Raw genomic sequence first — 22,176 nt, 5'->3', positions numbered from 1 at the left:
GAGATGAAGAAATGTGAATAGGAGGGGAGTGGGGAAGATGGAGAGAACAGAAACGTTTACGAAGGAGTGAGGAAACGGTAAACAGAAAAAGCAATAGGGAGGGCATAATGAGATGCAGGGAGAGAGACTTCCCAGGTATTGGAGGATAGGAAGAGTACAAATTATCAGAGCATGTAGAAAGTCAAGTTCTCACAGTTGCAGAGTTGTTGTGATGCAGATTCCAGATCTTCATGTATTCTTCACCTCCGCTTCTAACTCCAGTATTAACTCCACAGACACTTCAGATGCTACTAAGATGTTAGCACAGCCAAGGTAGACAGACTTAAATACTCTAAACACATTCACTTGACTAATAATTAAGGGAGGGGTTTGCCTATTCAGTTCACACAGACATGCCTAGGAGATAATAATTTGATATAAATTGCAAATGGGTTTACATTGATAGAAGGATTCAGTTCAAACAGACATACTTGTGTGAAGAAATAAAATCAGAATGTTAGTCCAGGTATTTAGTATTCATCCATGCTTAAAGATATTAAAAGGTATAGAAAACATCCACAGATGATAACTCCAGGTAGAGTAAATAGGTGGCAAATACTGTGATAGGTAAACATGCTGTTTTTGATTTGCCCATCATGATAACACACCAGTATTAAAAGCACTGTTATTCACAATTTTGTCAAAATTAAATACTTTGGAAGATGTATATGTATTTAAAGCAGGAAAGATTAAGGGATAGGACATTATGGAAATATTTACACTGCTTTCATCAAATGATTTTTGTGGATGTCTTTAGCTCCAATAGCATTAAATGATACTACATTAAATGATACTCTAAACACATTCACTTGACTAATAATTAAGGGAGGGGTTTGCCTATTCAGTTCACACAGACATGCCTAGGAGATAATAATTTGATATAAATTGCAAATGGGTTTACATTGATAGAAGGATTCAGTTCAAACAGACATACTTGTGTGAAGAAATAAAATCAGAATGTTAGTCCAGGTATTTAGTATTCATCCATGCTTAGGATTCAGTTCAAACAGACATACTTGTGTGAAGAAATAAAATCAGAATGTTAGTCCAGGTATTTAGTATTCATCCATGCTTAAAGATATTAAAAGGTATAGAAAACATCCACATATGATAACTCCAGGTAGAGTAAATAGGTGGCAAATACTGTGATAGGTAAACATGCTGTTTTTGATTTGCCCATCATGATAACACACCAGTATTAAAAGCACTGTTATTCACAATTTTGTCAAAATTAAATACTTTGGAAGATGTATATGTATTTAAAGCAGGAAAGATTAAGGGATAGGACATCATGTAAATATTTACACTGCTTTCATCAAATGATTTTTGTGGATGTCTTTAGCTCCAATAGCATTAAATGATACTACTTGTATGGGCCCCCCAGTCCCTGAAAATGAGCATGATGCAATATAAGCTGATGCAGAGTATAACTTCACACTTATGTGCATACCTTTTGTCTCTGCTTCAACATCCACAAAACAACATTGGGGCCCTACTGAAGTTAACACACCCCCATAATACAACTTCACAACGTCACATGGCCTTATTCTGTATATACCGTTGTGGCTGTTCGTGCTATTTTTAGCCAAAAATCCCCATTCCGGTTCGGAATATATAGAATTACCCAAGAAAAAACGGTGTGTCGAGCACAAGGTAAAAGTGTTTGTTTGGTCCTATGCAGACTCGGAGACATACTCAAAACAGGAACATGATCTTGTATAAATGTTCAAGAAACACCTATCCAGGTCCTAATGAGGAGAGTAAATTAATACTTAACCCTATGAGGACCCTGGGGTATCCAATGTCGTTTAACCATCCAGAAAGTAATTTTCACAGTGCGTCCTTGAAGAAAACTGGCAAATTTGGGGCATCCGCTATCGGGAAAGTGTCCCTACTTGGCGAAACGCGTGGGAGATTTTCTATCTGATTTTCTATTTTTTGCTATATGATCTGATAAAATATGAAAGGTTTTTTCAATATCAAGTTCCCACGCCACTTCTTTGAAAGCGGTTTCTCAGCTTTTTCCAAATTACTTATACAGTATATAGAATTACCCTCCAAATCTTTTATAGATAGAAAAAAACCTACTGCGAAGAGACTATCATCGTGGTTACTGCTATGGGTTAGAGCGCATAGCAAGATGGGCACCACACAATATTTGTAACAGCGTTCAGAAGGAGGAATTGAACTGGCTGCAGGCTGGAAAGCGCACTAGCTGCACGACTCCAGCATATAGAGATAGTGACTCCATCACACATTATATAGTGCTGTACATTTATTTTAAAGGAGATATGGGTAACCTTTATTTCCCCAGGAAGGCAATATTCTTTAAGAAATATACTAAAATGGTATTTGATATTAATATTTAATATTGTTTTCCTCCCTCTAGATCTCTTGGAAAAGTCCAGAGTTGTAAAGCAACCGAGAGGCGAAAGAAATTTCCATGTCTTCTACCAGATGCTGTCTGGTGCCTCAGAGGATCTTCTCAGTAAGTGTAGGAAATCTGTTATCAAGCGTCTGGTGTTGGAAACAAATCTAAAATAAAATGTTGATACAGGGTTTAGCAAAAAGTAGCATTTCCATTCGATCCTTATGTAACTATATTGATGACTGCTTTCAGGAGCAGCCTTCTGCAGTTACAGGTTTGCTTGAAATAATAATGTATGTTGCTCCATAAAGCTTGGTCCACAGGCATTAAACTAAGTCAATAAAGCAAAAATTGGGAGCAATGTCCTTCTTTTTATTTACGTTTATTTATGCTTCTAACTTCTTTCTTCAGGCCCCAGTGTTCTTTAGTGCCACTGCACAGAGCATGGTTGTGGGAGCATGGTCACTGTGAAGGGTTGATGTCTCATGATGTCTAGGGAGGTTACCTTGCTGTCAAGGGGCAGTCTTGTGACATCTGGGGCAGGTCTGAGCCTTCTGTTGCATCTTGTATCTGTGATCAATAGGAAGTTTGGGGAAAATGAAGTAATGCGTTGCTTAATGAAAATGGGCCTGATGAATGCATTTGGTATTAAAAAGCGAAGATTTCAGGGGTAATACAACCCCATCTGTATGTCAAAGTATGGAACACATTTAAAGCCATGTTTATTTACTATGCAGTGCTATGCTTCTGGTGCCAGATTACACCATATGCCCCATTCAAGTGAATAGAAGCTATAAGGTGTCTTTTGGAGCCAGATGGTGCATTACGGCAAAGAACTGATTGGTAACTGCGACGCTTACTATCTTTGACCTTCACTCCAAACTATTAGGAGCAACTTACTGTACTAACTAAGCAGACCCCTGTGACATTGGCAGGGGGCGAATACATCTGCAAATGTGTGTGTGTGTGTGTGTGTGTATGTGTACACACACTAACACACACGTGTATATGTGTGTGTGTATCTATATATCTATGTGTATCTATCTATCTATCTATCTCTCTCTCTCTCTCTCTATATATATATATATATATATATATATATATATATATATATATATATATTCAGAACAATAATTAGTACTAAATAGTACAATAATACCAGATAGAAATATAATCTATATACTAGATAATAGCTGAAAACAGATAGACGGAACGTAACAACTATAAAGACAGTATAATAGTGAGAGTGTCTACAAATAAGATAGGCAATACAGATTCTGTAAATAGTGAAGTGTCCAAAAAGGATATATTAGTTCCAGGGCAGGTTCGCAGCTTCTTATAGGATAACCTGCACCCACATAGATCTGCTAAAAAAGAAAAAAGAGAATCGCGTGCCCCATAGTGTGAAACTGTAAAATGTTTTAATGCCAAAAATTTAAAGTTGAAAGGTAGCACACTCGGAGCTACTGTAGGACATAAGCATGCTAGAGAGGGTTGAAAGAGATATACCCTCTCTAACATGCTTTTGTTCTACTGTAGCTCCATTTGTGAGTGTGCTACCTTTCAACTATACATTTTTGGCATTAAATATTTTACAGTTTCACACTATGGGGCACGCGCTTCCCTTTTTGTCTTTTTTAATATATATAGAATATATAAAAAATGTAACTTAACCATTGTATTTTCAATTGACAATATAATTGTGACGACTAGAGTAAAAAGTAGAAGTATTATTGTTTACAGTTACTCGTGTGCGTATTTCCCTTGAGTTGGGTTGTTTAGCGATTTATATTTGGACAACTTATTTCTAGGGATTTAAAGTCTTATTGTGTTCTATTTAAAGAAACATAAGCAGCAAGCACTCCCTATTTATCAGGGAAACACCCTTATGCTTAGAATATTATTTAAAAGGATATCTCAAATGTATTGATTTTAATACTATTCTATAGAGTTGAATATATTTAATGGAATTTTTAAGCTGTCTTAATGCTTATATATTTTTGAAAATATGACCCTTATGTAAAAAAAAATATATTTTGTGGGATGACACATGCCATGTATTATTAATATCTGTCTAATTGTGAGTAGTTGCTTAACCACATAAGAAATATATATATATATATATATTGTGTGGAAGCACTGTGTTCATCTTTTTTTAATATTTTATGGATTTCATCAGATAAACTTAAACTTGAGCGTGACTTCAACAAATACAACTACTTGAGCTTGGATTCTGCCAACGTGAATGGTATGGATGATGCAGCAAACTTCAGAACAGTCAGGGTAAGAGACTAACTGTCCATCTTTGACAGACACATCAGCTCTCTCTCTAATTTTCTGTGAATGTCGCTGATTTAGAGAAGTCTCACTGATTTTTAGAATCAACAGACTGACATCACATGAGTCTCACTAATAAAAATCAGTTCTTGTCTGTTAAAATGCTATGTTTTGGTCCAGAACCCCAAATTCTCACTCATTGCCATCTTTGAATGTTGACATTTCTGCTTTTAGTGATTTGATTCAACTTATGTTTTGCTATCCATAAAATGAAGGTCATCCTGAAGAAATAAACATAAGTATACATTTATGTATACATAGCTTTCTAAGAAGTGCTTTAATGTTTTTCATGTTTTCTACTGTTAGTCCTTCCTGTTTGCTTTTATAATTCTAGAGACTGCTTTATTTTCTTTCATCTGAACAAAGGATCCCCATATCTAAACATGCTATTTTCAGTTCTGGGCAAATCAGGTTTCGTAGAGAAGTGCACTTTTGTCTCAAATATAAAAATGGAAAACAAGATGGCTGTCCGTGATGTCAAGGCTTTGTGTTGGCCTGTCGGCGGCCATATTGTTTCCTCAGACAACAATTCTTGTCTGGGGAACTAAAAGATTGCTCACCCAAGAACTGGTAGTTTGCTGGAGCTAAACATTTTTTATCATGATACGCCTCTGGAGTACTGGAATATTCCTGGGTGTTTTACCATCCAACGCTCATTGCTAGAGAAAAGTTTAATGTACAATATATTTCTTACTGTGCTTCATTTCCCTGATATTTACCCTAAATATTTTTGGATGGGCTGTACTTTTTGTAAACATTTTGTTTTTTGTTCTCTCCTTTTCCTAGAATGCTATGCAGATAGTTGGCTTTCTTGATCATGAAACACATTCAGTCCTGGAGGTGGTTGCTGCAGTATTGAAGTTGGGAAACATTGAGTTCAAACCAGAATCTCGAGTCAATGGCTTAGATGAAAGTAAAATCAAGGATAAAAATGGTAAAAATTGGCCAGCAATACAGAATATTAAGTGAAGGAATGTTGATTACTAATGTGAGGTCTCAAAGATCAGTCGCACTTTATCAAACGCGCCAGCATCCCGGTTGAGCACCTTTTTAAAGGTGCAATCCCACGTAGCCATCTAAAAGACAACCTTTTTCAACAATGTGACAAATTAATTGTCTTCATTAAACAAATATAACCGTGTTAAAAGCAAAGATTGCGATTATTTTGATTCTCTGAAAACTAATTACAAATTGCATTTCTTAAGGGCTTCTGAATGGGAGCATTATCAATCAATCAGTTTCTTTACCCTGCGCCGACCAAGTCCTTACCAGACAGCCGATAAAGGTGGGGGAGAAAGGGGGTCTCTGACTGCGCAATCTCTTGTTAAACAAGGGAGCAGTCGGAGGAAATCAAACTCCTCCCAAGTCTCCGCTCCACATGCTTAGCAATTAACTTTAATTTTTTTTTTTTTTTTAAAGTATAGGTGTCAGATTTTTATAAAAGGCTATTACCCAGATGAAACACTTTAAACAGGTCACTGACATATAGTACACTTTGGTCAAAGGAGGGATTGCCCTTTTAAAGCTAGTCTCACTTAAACGGATGACCATAGGTTAAAAGTAGGTGATTGGCTATTATAATTCTAAGGCTGCCCCTTTCTTATTTTGATATTCAGATAGTAAAGGGTCATGAAGAAATCGGATTGCTAGTGCCAAGAAATTTGGGATTGACCCCTCTTTTTAGAGTCCCTCTTGCAATTGAAAACAGAGAAGCATTTTCATACTTCCAAAAATTATTTAAAAATACTAATGCTTTTTGTTTTATTTTATGTCAATCAATATTTTTTTGGACCAACTGAACATATTGATGACATTAATTTACTTTGGTTATACTGACTGTAAATAATAATAAAGAAGCACGACATCCTGCCTTGCGTTTTGTTGCTGTTTTTTTAAATTATGGGATTAAAGCAGGGGGTCTCCGGAGCTGAACTTAATTCCAGCTCTGGGGACCGCCTGTGTCCTGAGATATTTACCTCCATAGGGAGTCCCGGTATTTCTGCAGCCAGGAAACTGTGTGCTAACAAAATAGCAGCATTTAAATGTCCCGCTTCATGTGGGCCAATAGGAAGCCATGACATCATCAGGTGTGGCTTCCTATTGGCCCGCGTGACTGGGACATTTAAGCTGTCCAGGGATACCGACACCTCTATGGAGGTAAGTATCTCTGGAAGTGGGGGTCCCCAGACCTGAAATTAACACAGTTCAGTTCAGTGACCTGTTTCAAACCTGTAATAATAAAACTAAAATTAAAAAATGCAATGCCATATGTAGTGCTGCTTTAATATAATAATATAATATTCTAGCGCCTGTCATTTTGGGGCAAAAAAGGCCACTTGTTGGACTGGCAATAAAAAAAAAATCATAATACTGTAGGAGTAAGCAGAGGTGAATGCACCTTTTAATAACTTTTAAATACAGATGCAGCCACCAGTATCCGATGACTTGCCTTGGAAAATCTGGGGCAATCTCCCAGTAATACTGCAACATTTCTGTGAGATTCTGCAGCCAGAATAATGGCCCTTCGGATTAACAGTGGGAGTCCCTTAAAGTCCCATTCAAACTGAATTGAACTGCAGGGACCCCGCTGTATTAATCCGATGGGCCACTAGTCTATTTGCAGAATCTCACAGAAATGTTGCAGCATTTACTTTGAGATAGCCACAGTTTTTTCCCAGGCAAGTGATCGGATACTGGTGGCTACATCTGTACTTTTGGCTGAAGATCATTTTAAAATATGTATTCTCTGCAAGTAGCTTATCTTTATCACAGTGACGCTTGCATGTCTAAGCATGTTTTTTGAGTAAAATGTTCCAGGGACGGTTGGAAATGATGGAGGAGCATATTGCAGTGAATGCGTTTTCATATTCGGAAATTGTTAGCAATAAATGCATGACATACATCCCTCTGACTTGCTGCAAATAAAGAATTCTCCATGACATTCACAGATTACATCAATCATATGTTTCTGTTTATCCCATTATGTGAATGTTTGTGTTTACAAAGTCGTCCTTGTCCGTTTAATCAGCCATCTCGTACTAATTAAATCTATGTCACAAGCTTGTTATACATGGTAGTGTTGAAGAGATCTGATTTGTTGCATTTATTTTTGAATGTTAAGAGAGATTATATTTCAAATGCCATTTTTTGTTGCTCACTGCTCGTGGCTGTAGCAACTACAAAATGTGTAAACCCGTTTACATGATTTGACGCCGCTCAGTTTTCTGATTGAAAGACCAGGTTAAAAAAAGTTTTTTTTTTTTTTTTTTGGCTTTATTTTTTATTTATTTTTAAAGAAAATTTGCTGGCCTCTCAGTTTACATGGGTTATGGACATCTGTAAAGGACTTTATTTACTAACCTGTGCTGGAAGCTGGAGTGGCGAGTGGCAGTGCTTTGTAAATATGTCCCTCAGTCTTCTATGTCCATGCCGTTTTCTATGGGATATATGTTTTTATTATTATTATTATTATTTCAAACACGATACCAATGCATATCATTTTAAACTTCAATGCTGTATAAGACTTGTATCACGATCTATAACCGTTTCTTACTTTGAAGTTTTAATACTTCTGTACAAAAACTGCAATTATGAATATCAATAATCTTTTTCTGTTTCTCATTTAAAGAAAGGAGTTTTTGTTTTTTAGCACTGAAATTGAAATGCTACTAGAACGACTCCATTTAGAATATTCCTTATTCATTAGAGACAAGATGTTGGTAGAGACTGGTTGGCTGAAATTTTATAGATAAATAATATTGGTGCCTATCTGTTTCCTACTAGTCTATTTATAACATGTTCAAAGACAGGACTTTGTTCTGTCTGGCTCATAAGCCCACGTGGCAGCCATATGTTTAGTCGCACTGAAAATCCATGATGTACAGATGTAGCAGTCTAAAATATTCCCTTCTAGTTCATCATGGTGGGATGTGTTGTGATATTCTGCACCAACACAGCCATTGAATCCTACAGTAGGTCTGATATTCCGTGTTATAACACGATATGGAAAACAAATACAAGAACTCTGCGTTCCTCCCAAATTGGCCTGCAATTTCTTAAGAAAATTCTACATTTTGATCTTAAGTCTAATAACAAAGGAGACGGTGGTTGCATTTTGTGATCAAAAAAATGAATCAAACCTGTTAACCCCGTGAAAGTAGGCGCAGGTTCTATAAATGCCACATTATCTGGGGAACCATGTACTGTAACATGCTACAACTATACGTCAAACCTTTAGTAGCTCTATTGGTCCTGGAGAAGTGTAGACGTTGTGATACCCTTTTCAGGAACCAGCATGTGCATTTCTGTGTTGATGATATTCTAGTGTACAGGGCTTTAGAAACATTACAAGTCTGTAGTAGAAAACCCGAAGAGACCTGCGAGTTATCACAACCTGCAAAAATCTACAGAAAATCCATTATTTAAAAAAAACAAAAAAAACAAACGAATGTTAAAGGGAGAAATTGGTGCTGTGTGGACCAGACCAGGGTTTCCCGACTTTGATGCAAACTGTCCAAAATGGTCACTTAGCAGAGAACCGCTAGGTTTTCATGCTATTACTCGCATAATGCATCAATGTGCAATCATAATTAGGTTGTAGCTTTTATGGGTAGGAAAAAGCCAAAGGGTACAGAGCGTTTCCAAGGGCCACTTGCTGTGCTTATATTCAACAGTGAAACAATATGTTCCTTTTTTTTTCTTCACTTCCCCAGAATTAAAAGAAATCTGTGAGCTGACCGGCATTGACCAAGCTGTGTTAGAAAGAGCTTTCAGTTTCCGGACAGTGGAGGCGAAGCAGGAAAAAGTCTCCACAACACTCAACGTTGCTCAGGTTGGTTATCGAAGAAGTGGGTCATTCCTTAGCACGTGTATTGAAATATGAAATGTATTTGCATTCCAGGAGCAAAAGAGTTAATCGAAAGTATACAAGCTCCTTTCAGAGACTTTTGGGAGGTAACTCGTTTGAGGCAAGATGAAAATTATTTTCCCACAATCTCCTAATTTATTCAGAATAGATTATCACCAAGCACCGGTTAGATCAAAAGAAGTTCTGGTTCAATATTGGGCAGTGATGGAGGTAGCCAATTGTTGAGTGAAAACCATGTTATATTGGCATTCTTATCTACTGGCTCGCCATCAATAGAGGAGCCAGATAGGGCAAACATTTTTAAAGCAGATATTTAACCTCTTTGCTGTCAGAAACACACATGCATTATTGGCCACTATGGTAGAAAAGTAGTAATGGTTTACCTGTAATGCCTGGGATTCTTTAACACCCCTGCAGAAATTCATTAACACACTTTCCAATGTACACATTGTATCTATTTGTTAATAGGAGTTTACAGGCAAGGTTAAGAGGTACACATGGTCTTTACACAGACATATACAATGATATGCACAGATTTGCACATGCAGAAAGGTCCACACCTCCTTGTGTACTATTATATATACTGCTAAAACTGTCAGCAGGCACATTTAATAGCGTAATATCTCCTGGACCAGTGATAAGAAAGCAACTACTACGTTAATACAAAGAACAATCCCCGGATTGGGAGGTGCATATTTAAAGTAAAACATTTGAGAATTGATCTCTTATCACAGAAAGAGAGTTTCCAATATTAGGCATATATTGAGAGTATTTACAGCACAAAATTAATCCTTTCGCTGCCAGAAAAATGGCGGCATCCGAGTGCCATTCAAGTGTTTTGTGGAAATGTGATCGCTTGAGGTAGCGAAGCCACGGTCATGAACAGCCCCCCGTGACATGAACGGAAGTGGAGGGCTCCAATTCCATTCTCAAGTCTACTGCTTCGATTAGGCGGGGAATGCAGTCGTCTCCAAGGAAACTAGCACAAATAGCATTAAGGGGTTAAGGATCACATTGCATATCTGATCAGATGACCATGTGGTAATGTCATACTTTCTAAATAACTTCGAAACAGACACAAGGCAGTTACTTTGCATTTAGCCGAAGTTGAAAACCAGCTGTAATAAAGCTACCATTGTCATAGGCCTCAGGAAAACACACCCAGCATGCTTACCCAGTTCCCTTCTTTCTTTGTTAGAGGAAACAAATAACCATACTAATGGGTCAGCTGAGTCAGAGTTTCTGTCCGCAAGATGAAGTGGAAATTTGTTGCTTTTATGAGTCAACAAGAAAGCCATATTTTCTTTTGAGATATATTTAGCTACAAATAAAGTGCTGACATTTTCCCCATTATCTACAATTAATTGCTGTGGACCACAAGTGAATTCATGGCAGGGATGTGTTTAATCGGTTAAACCTACACATGAATGTGGAAGAGGTGTGTATACAGGATCTTGAGGGTAAGAGTGATGCTATTTTGCAAAACGCACCTCCTGGTAGTAAAGGGGTTAAAGTAGAAGATTATTAGAATAAGTATTGGTATTGTGAAGCACCTTTATGAAATAAATATATAATCATACATGTTCTGCTCAGTCAACCTAATCACCTTTTGTTCTCCTCTGGACAATCAGGCCTACTATGCACGTGATGCATTGGCTAAGAATATGTACAGCAGGCTGTTTTCCTGGCTCGTCAACCGCATCAATGAGAGCATCAAGGTACTTTATATATGCTTGCATAATCCTTCTGCTGAATAGTGAGAGAGCAGGCGCAAAAATGTGTAATTGCCTAAAAGAGTGCGGTCATACTCTGGATATTCCTGCAACTTAACTTTCATGGAGGGCAATCCTGTAGTTGTAGATGCATCTTTAAGGGTTCGAGCTACCTACAAGGCAAAGGAAAAGTACAATGGTAATGTCACTGCAATTGAAGTGGGTGAAACAGGTTTGAATCAATATCAGTTTTTTTATGACCACAATCAAGTCCATTTGGTCCATATTTGCTAAGCAGTCTTCTGCCATGAGACTCCTTGTGGCGCTGGAAGACACCTTATAGCCTATTGACTTGAATGAGGGCTAAAGTTATCTTCAGGAAACCAGAAGTTATATTATGGCAGAAGACTGCTAAGTAAATATAGGACTTTCTCCCTTTAGTCCAGACAATAAAATTGCACTTCTGTCTAAAAAATTCTACATACAGAGCAGTATACATTACCGCACCAACAAATTAAAATATTATTATACATTTACAAGAAAAGTAACAAACTTTAACCCACTCGGTTCTCAGTCTCTCCACTTCTTTGGGACATTTAAAGCTATGTACGGTGGAAATAAAATAAAAAATCTATAGCTGTAAATTTTTCTGCGTGTGTTGTTCCTTATATATGTTTTTATTTTCAAAGGCACAAAGTAAAGTAAGGAAGAAGGTGATGGGAGTTTTGGATATTTACGGCTTTGAAATTTTTGAGGTAAGGCTATTTTCTATAAGGATAGGTAATGTACTGCAAGCAGCATTGGAGGTTTCTAATATATGAAAATTAACTCCATGCTTTCAACTAACCCATCCTCACTGCCGGTAATGCCACAAACACAATGCTTCCAGCAATAGAAAGTAGAGGGCTTTCAAAATGGCCACTATATTGCCTTTTTAGCGACCACTTTATAACTCTACTCTGATCCCTGCAACGTTGAAATCACTATCATTTTACATTCAGTCCTTGTCAATCCATTGCTGGATCCCCAATGACCTACCCGGTACTGCGGTTGCAAGCCGCTCTTCTTCATGTTGCTTCTGCAAACTTCCTCATTTCATCCCCCCATCGTCGTCTTGATTTGTTTAAAATATCGTTTGGAACCCAGTCAAGTACCATACATGTCCAACGGTGGTCATTCCTTCTTGTGATCTGTCCAGGCCACTGCCAATGTACTTTTTCACCCTTGTGATGATGTCACAGACTTTTTTGTTTAGGCCACTAAACATAACCTTAATCATTCATCAAACACATATAAGAAAAGTATTCTATTATCATTTATGGATAATCTGCTAACATATTTGCACAGCAGTGTAATGGGGATTTGAAGACCATAACAATAAAATGACAACATAAATGTACACTGGTATAGTAAGTAAGAAGGCGTCTGTTCCATAGAGCTTACAATCTACAAGGAATTATAGATTTATTTTTTCATTTTACGGTATCAGCAATATACAGTACCTAACAAAGTGGGACTGCATAGAAGGGCAGTCCCCTGTGACAGCAAAAGGGATTGAGTTATTTGACATTCAAAGAAAATATCTTGGGGAAACAGATCTTAACAGCGTACACAATAAGTTGTGCTTCCGTGGCATGTTATATTTTCTTCAACCAGTCTTTCTGCTTCACTTTTGCATTATAACTGGATCCTGGCTACAGTCCTGCTTGAACTAGCTGCATGTGCATACTTGATGAAATGAATGTGTGTAGGGTGAAGTGGAGGCAGCAGGCTTATGTCAGCAGAAAACATTCTTTAGCAGTGCTGAGCAAGGCGGATAATAGCAGAATGTTTATTGTACTGCGAAGACCAAACTCCCTTTCACAGATCACGGCTTAGAAATGTAACCAGTTTTATACCAAAGTGTCTAGTTTTCATTTTCTTTTTGTGATGTTGACACTTCTTGGTACTTGATGAGACCTGTCAACTCCAACTCCAAACCACTGAGACTCTTAGAAAAGCAGGGCGTCTTAATAATTTGTAGCATCATCAATGTACGTTTTTGCTACAGTATCACTTTCAAATACACATATTGCTTAATGTAAAGTAAGGAACTATCATTTTCATATAACCCCTTTTTTATTATTTTAGTGAGGGTCTGATATTTTTGGAGGACTAATGCAGCCTCACTTTTACTACTTGAAGAAACAAAAGGTTGCCAATGGGCTATCCCCTGTTTTTGAGCCATTCCATAATGTTGACTTCAAAAGTTAATGATCAATTCGCCCAGAGATTTCTGCAGGCTGACATTTTACAATCTACAAAATGTCAGATGGATCTCTCTTGAACTGGAGGTGTGTGTGTGTGTGTAGATATATATATCCTTTTGGAGTGTACAGTATACAGCTTTTCTGTGTCCTGTATATAAGTTGCCAATTTTACCATAGGTTTATTGTAGACATTGTTTTTCCATGTATAGAGTACATGAATATACGGCTCCACGTCCTTATAACGCTGTGCTTCGGGTCCCAAGAATCACATTGCGTTATAAGCGGATCGCATTAGAAATAATGTTCAATTGTATGCATTGTACAATAAAGTATTTAAGATACCAACAATCGTGTTGTAAAGTATTCATAAATACAAAAATTGGGAGCCACGCTTACATCGTGTTATAAGCGAATTTGCGTTGTAACGGATCGCGTTATAACGTGGTTGAGCTGTACTTAGTCAAGTTTATTTTACGTCACATGCTAGTGGATGCAAAACTTGTTTTATAAATGAGTGATTATTCGATACGTTACACGAGTTGCTGCTTGGTTCAGTATTTTAATGAGATGCATCAACGTTTTCACCTATAACTGCTGCAGTTTTCCTCTTTTGGTGTTTAATCTACTAGGTCTGTGGTGACATTAACATCTGTGTTTAAACAGAAAAACTCTCCTAGGACCCAAGTGTACTAATGGCTGTGACGTGTTTAATGGTTTACATCTGGGTGATTGATGCATTTTGTAATCAAATGTTAATACCTCTAAGGTTTAAATAATTTTTTAAGTTACTTTGTAAACATGCAGTAGTGAGGTGAGACTTGGGAGGGGTTTGATTCCCTCTGGATATTTCCTTTGTGCAATATCTGTGTTTAACAGGCGTTGACACAGACAGACCCCTCTCTCCCCCTCACCTTATAATTTACTGGCTCTCTGGTTGGGACAGTGTGGGCTAAGGGTACAGAAATCACGTAATTGACAAACACACTCCCCATTCAGAAGTTGTAAGAAATGCAGTTTGTGATACATTTCAATGGAAACAAAAGAAGCAACATTCTTGCTTTTAGCATGGTTCTATTAGTTTAAGAAAGCCAATTAGGTTATTCGATTGTTTACAAAGGGTTGGGTTTTTTTTGACCGCTACGTGGGATTGTGCTTTTTAGGTCTACCCCAAATGGAAGGGATCAAAAAAAGTTTTATACAATTGACCACAGCAAAACCTGATGCAAGAGAAAAATCTTTGCACAGCGTTAAGGATCAGATTGCGCAATCTTGATACAGATCACCCCAATCTTCTGTGCTAACAGATGTTACTAACATTAGAACTCCAGGAGCACATCATGGAAAACAAGCGGAACTCTGTAAATGAGGGGAAGGGCAAAGCTTTGGATATTTCACATATCTTTCAAATTTTCCCACAATTGCTTTGGTGAAACTTCTATTTGTGAGCATTAACCTGTTTTTGATTCTTTGCTTCTTGTTCGTTCTATTCCTAAGTGCATACTGTACCAAGAGTTGAACGCCAAACCCTGTTGAATCTACTGGTTCAAAACAATAGAAACATAAAATGTGATGGTAGATAAAGCCAACTTGGTGCCGCCTGTGTGCCAGTTTCTGAAGTCCTTTGCTCTCAGACACCTGTAATTCTTTGGTAGTCCATAGGACAGAGAAGATGGTTCAAACAGCAGCTTACCCGCCCCCCCCCCCCCCCCCCCCCCAATAAACATACTGAAGCAGAGATATGCCCTGGAGTGCGAAATGTCATACTATACTCTGTTCAACAGATATACTGTATATATACAACGTTTTTTGTAATATTTCTAATATTCCTCAAATGTTCAAATATCCTTACTTTGAGGTTCCATATAGGTTTTTTCCCCAGATACTGTAGCTTGCAATCACACTGGAGAAGGTAAATTACAAATTTAGTTGTGCAATTAATAAAAGTATTGATATTAAAAATATCACCAGTGATTTCAGATTGAAATTGCTTGGACGGTTTCATGAAACCGCAGGACTTATACTTTGTACATTGGTAGCATCCGCTAGGGTTCGAAGAACCAAAGGACGTGGACCCACCCACAGCACCCACAGAGGGCTGAACCATACTTGCAGCCAGCACACTTTTAAGATTCCTGGCTCTACTAAATATAACTTTGGCCTGAGGGCAATGCTTTAAGCAATATAGGATCCAATTTAAGAATGCTCCAATGTCGGGAGAATATATTAATGTTCTTGCAATGTTTTTAGAGGTGCATTCTGGGTCTCTCTTGGTGAGCGAACGGAGCACTCACCTTAGCCGAGGCTTCAAAGGGGACTGTATGGATCAGCTGGTATATGGTGAAGTGTTTAGGGCATGTTGAACTTTTTTTTAATATGTGTACAGATGTAGTATCTTCTATCTATCAGCAGCCACAGGGTATGTGCTGGTGAACCACCGACCAAGAGTTGAGCGTTCATGGCATAGTGCTTGGCAGGGGGGAATGGCCAGCAGGATTAACACAATGGGGGTCTCTGCTTCTGAATGGAACTCCAGCTGTGTGAATCCTACCAGACCGCATCAGTTTGTTGGAGATGCACAATGAGCAGACAGAATCAGTCACTCTCTCTGCGCACCTCTAACAGGTGATTGCATGGGTTTTATTTTATTTTGATAACACAGTGTTGCTGCAGGGGTTCTCCGGAGCTGGACAGCATTAATTTCAGCCTCAGGACGCCCCCTGCTTTGACACTAAAACAAGAGGATGAATGCGGATATGGGGTTTCTCAAACACTATCACAATTGTTTGTAGTCATCCTGTCTGCCTCTCTGTCATTGTTCTTATCCACAACTCCCCCCCCCCCCACACACACAGTATCCCCCTCCCCCTCCATGCTGTTACTTGTCGCCTTCTTCAAACATCCCTTTCTCACCTACCTTAACTAAATCTCTTTTTTTTCTGCTTTCCAAACCTCTGTTTTAGCCATAGATTACTTTGTAAACCAGTATTGATGACCTGTGGAAGAGTGGAGAACTCTCGAAAGCTTGTCCTCTGACATAAATTGTTATTCAAAATAAAAAAAGGTATCACCTAATATTTGTGTGAAAAGGAGAGTACACCCTCTTTGAATTCTATGGTTTTACATATCAGGACAAAATAACAATCATCTGCTCCTTAGCAGGTCTTAAAATTAGGTAAATACAACCTCAGATGAACAACAACACATGACATATTACACACTGTCATGATTTATTTAACAAAAATAAAGCGAAAATGGAGAAGCTATGTGTGAAAAACCAAGTACACCTTTACTGCTTCCATAGGAATTAAGATGCCAAGAAGCAGACAGGTGCTGCTAATCAAATGCCCTTGATTAATTGATCATCAGCAAGTGTGACCACCTCTATAAAAGCCGAAGTATTAGCAGTTTGCTGGTCTGGAGCATTCAGGTGTGTGTTAGTTAACACAATGCCAAGGAGGAAAGACATCAGCAATGATCTTAGAGAAGCAATTGTTGCTGCCCATCAATTTGGGAAGGGTTATAAGGCAATTTCCAAACAATTTAAAGTCCATCATTCTACAGTGAGCGATTATTCAAAAGTGGAAAACATTCAAGAAAGTTGTCAATCTTCCCAGGAGTGGACGTCCCAGCAAATTCACCCCAAGGTCAGACCGTACAATGCTCAGAGAAATTACATCTCGGACTCTACAGGCCTCAGTTAGCATGTTAAATGTTAAAGTTCATGACAGTACAATTAGAAAAAGACTGAACAAGTATGGTTTGTTTGGAAGTGTTGCCAGGAGAAAGCCTCTTCTCTCTAAAATGAACATGGCAGCATGGCTTAGGTTTGCAAAGTTGCATCTGAACAAACCGCAAGACTTCTGGAACAATGTCCTTTGGACAGACGAGACCAAAGTGGAGATGTTTGGCCATAATGCACAGCGCCACGTTTGGCGGAAAACAAACACTGCATATCAACTGTCAAGCACGGTGGTGAAGGGTGATGATTTGAGCTTGTTTTGCAGCCACAGGACCTGGGAACCTTGCAGTCATTGAGTCTACCACGAACTCCTCTGTATACCAAAGTATTCTAGAGTCAAATGTGAGGCCATCTGTCCGACAGCTAAAGCTTGGCCGAAATTGGGTCATGCACCAGGACAATGATCCCAAGCACACCAGCAAATCTACAACAGAATGGCTGAAAAAGAAAAGAATCAAGGTGTTGCAATGACCCAGTCAAAGTCCAGACCTCAAGCCGATTGAAATGCTGTGGCTGGACCTTAAGAGAGCTGTGCATAAACAAATGCCCACAAACCTCAATGATCTGAAGCAATGTTGTAAAGAAGAGTGGGCCAAAATTTCTCCACAACGATGTGAGAGACTGATAGTCATACAGAAAACGATTACTTCAAGTTATTGCTGCTAAAGGTGGTTCTACAAGCTATTGAATCATAAGGTATACTTAGTTTTTCACACATAGCTTCTCCAGTTTGGCTTTATTTTTGATAAATAAAGCATGACACGGTGTAATATGCCATGTGTTGTTGTTCATCTGAGGTTGTATTTACCTAATTTTAAGACCTGCTAAGGAACAAATGATTGTTATTATGTCCTGATATGTAAAACCATAGAATTCAAAGAGGGTGTACTTTCTTTTTCACACGTGTGTGTGTGTGTGTGTGTGTGTGTGTGTGTGTGTGTGTGTGTGTGTGTGTGTGTGTGTGTGTGTGTGTGTTTATTTTATTTATTCAGAAAAGACCATCAATTAGAAATTAATTGTAAGACCCAAAGATATTGATGGTCAGTATATGCATCTGCATAGTTGCAGGTTATTAATGAACATAAAGTGGTCTGCATGTAGATAAACATAAACCTTTAATTTCTCTTTGTATTTAAATGGCTCGCGTTTGCTGCATGAAAATTATAACTCTATCTCTAAACTGATTTGTAATTTCTATGGTTTCTTACTTTCTACCCCAGAATTCAGTAAGTATAAAATGACTTTCTTTGCATGCTTCATGTAAACTTCTTAACCTGCTTCAGCAAGTTTCCTTGTAACATGGACTTTGATGTGTGTGGGCCTGTTTAATTTTAGTTCTGCATTTCTTTTATATACTATGCATACTTTATAATCAAAACTGTATTTGATGAACTGTTTGTGGTAGACATTTTCCAATCTGCTTCTGTCTGCTTTTTATATATGGTTTTGATTTGCAGTGGCTTAAAAGTGACTTTAATCTACACAAGTACTGTACTTATAACATGTAGTATGTTGTGTTCTGTTTTGAAACTGATGTGTATTTAGACATCAGTGCATTTGCCTAAAATATCACTATAATCTATACAAATGTTTGTAATGTGAAACATGTTCATTCCTGTGTTTAAATTGGCAATGTGTATTTATGGGCAAACTGGGAAATGTATGGAAAAAGTGTCATATTTACCATGTAAGGCAGACAATAATTAATAAAGAGCATTTAATTATAGTGAAATTTCAATAATTTTTGTTCATGTTTAATCTCATTTGGGCAACTTTTGACTTCAAATTTTGCCATAATAATCTGGTTTCAGAGCTCATAACTGTTAAATCTTCTTTGCAATCTAATATCGTTGACAGTACTTGTTAGTTTCTATGTTGCTACAGTACTGTACAGATGCAGCGGCCGTTATTCGAACAAATTACAGAGCTGTTTTCGTGTGCGCTGCTGTACTCCACGTGGCATTAATGTGGCCAATCGCCCCAGGCACACGTGTTTATCACGGTTGCTTTGTTTGCATTTAATTGCACACAATCCATGAAATTCAATGAAATTAATGAATTGTAATGTGTAGAGTACTGTGCTACTGTGTCAATTTCAGGTGTTTAAAACACAGAACACTAAAATACCATTTTATGCACTCGCCTGCACTCGCGTCTTAACGTGGTACGGTTGGAAGAAATCCCGCGCCATGACATGGGCATTCCGAGGTATACAATGCGTGAAGTGTTTGAATAACGGCCGCTGCATCTGTATGTGTAGGAAAGACGAAGCATATTTAAAAATGAGAAATTACAGTTTCACGAAAGGGTAAAAACTGGAAGTTTTTCAGTATTGGGAGAAAATCCCATTATATTTGTAGGTGTAAATTTGATAAAATACATGGGAATTTGTCTAGGTCGAAATAAATCTTCCCACTCCCTTCTGCAATGGTAATGATGCACTGTAGTTGGTTTACCAAAATTCTAGTTTCAGGGGCGGGTTATTTCACTTGAGCGGTCTTCTGCAGCCAATATATGAAAACTAAAGATGCCCTGGAATTAAATGGCTTAGTTGTGTAAACTTGTATGTCAACTGTATTGTCCTGCTTCTGTAGTTCTTGTTTCCCATTGAAACAGTGAATCTTTGGAAATGACCTACCTTATTTCTTCCTGCCTGTTTCCAGGAGAACAGCTTTGAGCAGTTCATCATCAACTACTGCAATGAGAAGCTGCAGCAGATCTTCATAGAACTAACACTTAAGGAGGAGCAGGAAGAATACATACGGGAGGTAATGTGGAATTCCATTTGTTGTGGACCTGTCAAAATGAGATAATGCTGCAGAGATAATAATGCAGGTTAAAACTGATAGAGGGAAATTATTTAATTATGTCTTCAGTTTTGTGTAGTAATGGCACTGTAATCAGAAGTTGTTTGTTCAACTCATATATTGTGTAAAGTGAAAGGAGTGCTGATACAGCACTTAATATTGAAATGTACTGTAAAATATACACAGATTAGTTACAAGCACAGTAGGAAATACAGCCAATAACAGTGATAGGGAGAAAATGCGTCTATACACAAGGTGGGTATAGTCCTTAATGTATTTCGACAAATTGTATTGACGTCTAGATTCATAGATTCTCCCTCCCTGTATGGGATGTATATTATACACATATATACTTCACCCATATTCAAGGAACTGGCAAGACAGCACATCAGGTAAGTGAAAAATCAAAGAGCTTGTACTAAGGCATACAAAAAATAAAGCCAACGTTTCGGTGGCCAACTCAAGGCCCCTTCAGGGGTGGTGTATAAATTAAGGCTTGTTATATAGTAGGCTCTGGTGCGGTTGCGTGCCCGGCATTGCGAATGCACGTGACGTGCGTGTTTAGTTTCTATAGTGAAAGCGGTGATGTGTGAGGCGAAGGGGCGTGGCTATGACATCACAGCATTAGCCCGCGCTGTGATTGGTTAATACCGTCATGTGGCGCGGCAACAGGGCAAAAGTATTTTCTTGTATTTTCTCTGATCTGCCACACCACCGCCTACGTCACGTCCTGTGACAGCTTGAGTGAGGGCGGAAGAGGCTACTCTGGGTACTCGGCTTCTGCAGTCTGCCAGGACCCTCCGTATCAGCACTCAGTGGTTCCCAAAGCGTCAGATTCTACGCGGTTCGCTATAGCTTCTTCTGGAATCATGTCACAGGACGTGACGTAGGCGTGACGCACGCGGAAGTGCACGAGGCAGCAGCAGACGGCATACACGCCATGTGTACCAGCGATTCTCTCCCTTGTATGGTTACATATTACAAAATGTGAGTGAATATTGATATATCTTTACGGATTAAATAGACCCAGTTTCTATATACTATATCATTGTGCGTTCTTTCTTTCTTATCCCAATCCCTGGGAGGGATGTATTAGGATATTACTACATACACAGCTTACCATTCAAGATCCATCATCCACACACAGCTATCGATCTGAGGCTCCTTGTAAAGGGCTCCTATCAGAGAGAGATGAGTCTATGATATGCCTTAAATTTTCAGAAGAAATATGTTGGTGAGACTAACATATTATTGTTTGGATACACTTTGACTTTATTTTCTGCACTATTATATTTTCTTCACTTCTCCACATATCACACCTGAGACCTGCAGCGCTCCCCTGACCTGGAAGACAACACTTTGCAATTTGGACCTGGACAGTCCTTTTTAAGGGTGTAGAGCTGCTGCATTATATTTATTTATTTGTTCACTATAGTCACAGGTTATTCACTTTTTAGTGATAGGTATTGTCACTCATTATTAGCTTATTACATTTTTTTCACTTATATTTGGGTGAATCACATTTGTAGACACTTGTCGTAATCACTGTACTAGAAGCGCCCGGTACCATTTTTTCTGTGGGTATATCAAAAGAAAGCCAAGCCTATTTTTAATCCATGCAGGGCAGTAGAAATAAAGTCTAGAGCAAAACCTGGAGGCTGTCATTTTCCAAAGAGCCCAGTAGACTGGAGGGTCCTGTGTAGGCAACAACTAATGTCTTATATGTCAAGAGACAAAATAGCCACAGTATTGCATAAGACACTGTAGTGTTGAAGTATAGCGCTGTATCAGAAGTAAAATGCCACTGGTACAATAACAATTGGAGAGCCCCCTAAGGTGGTTGATGATGGCAAAAAAAGAGTTGCACAACCCACAGGCTTAAATGATCACCCGTTGCTGCCTTAGAGATTTTTGATCCATACAGGAACAGTAGAACTATTGTAGGAAGTAACACCTGGGAGCTATCATTGCCTGAAAATTGCAATAGAATGTATAAGGTTCTAGAAGTAGCAACTGTATCTCGTATACTGCAGAACATATAATATTGCATAGGTCAGT

The 22,176-nt window shown here is 38.3% G+C and overlaps 1 protein-coding gene across 5 annotated transcripts in view; it reads left to right on the top strand.

Annotated features, from left to right (window-relative positions):
* MYO1B (myosin IB) overlaps positions 1–22,176 on the top strand; it is a 193,420-nt gene that overhangs the window by 113,276 nt on the left and 57,968 nt on the right. For all 5 annotated transcript variants that reach the window (XM_075608349.1, XM_075608350.1, XM_075608352.1 and 2 more), the window contains 7 exons: positions 2,429–2,527; positions 4,587–4,690; positions 5,531–5,678; positions 9,457–9,575; positions 11,243–11,329; positions 12,013–12,078; positions 19,975–20,079. In XM_075608349.1, the coding sequence (XP_075464464.1) occupies positions 2,429–2,527; positions 4,587–4,690; positions 5,531–5,678; positions 9,457–9,575; positions 11,243–11,329; positions 12,013–12,078; positions 19,975–20,079 (728 nt within the window). The remainder of the gene's footprint in view (positions 1–2,428; positions 2,528–4,586; positions 4,691–5,530; positions 5,679–9,456; positions 9,576–11,242; positions 11,330–12,012; positions 12,079–19,974; positions 20,080–22,176) is intronic.

The sequence above is a fragment of the Ascaphus truei genome, chromosome 7 (genome assembly GCF_040206685.1).
Source record: "Ascaphus truei isolate aAscTru1 chromosome 7, aAscTru1.hap1, whole genome shotgun sequence".
In the NCBI taxonomy this organism is placed as follows: Eukaryota; Metazoa; Chordata; class Amphibia; order Anura; family Ascaphidae; genus Ascaphus; species Ascaphus truei.
This window is presented reverse-complemented; position numbering and strand designations above follow the sequence as displayed.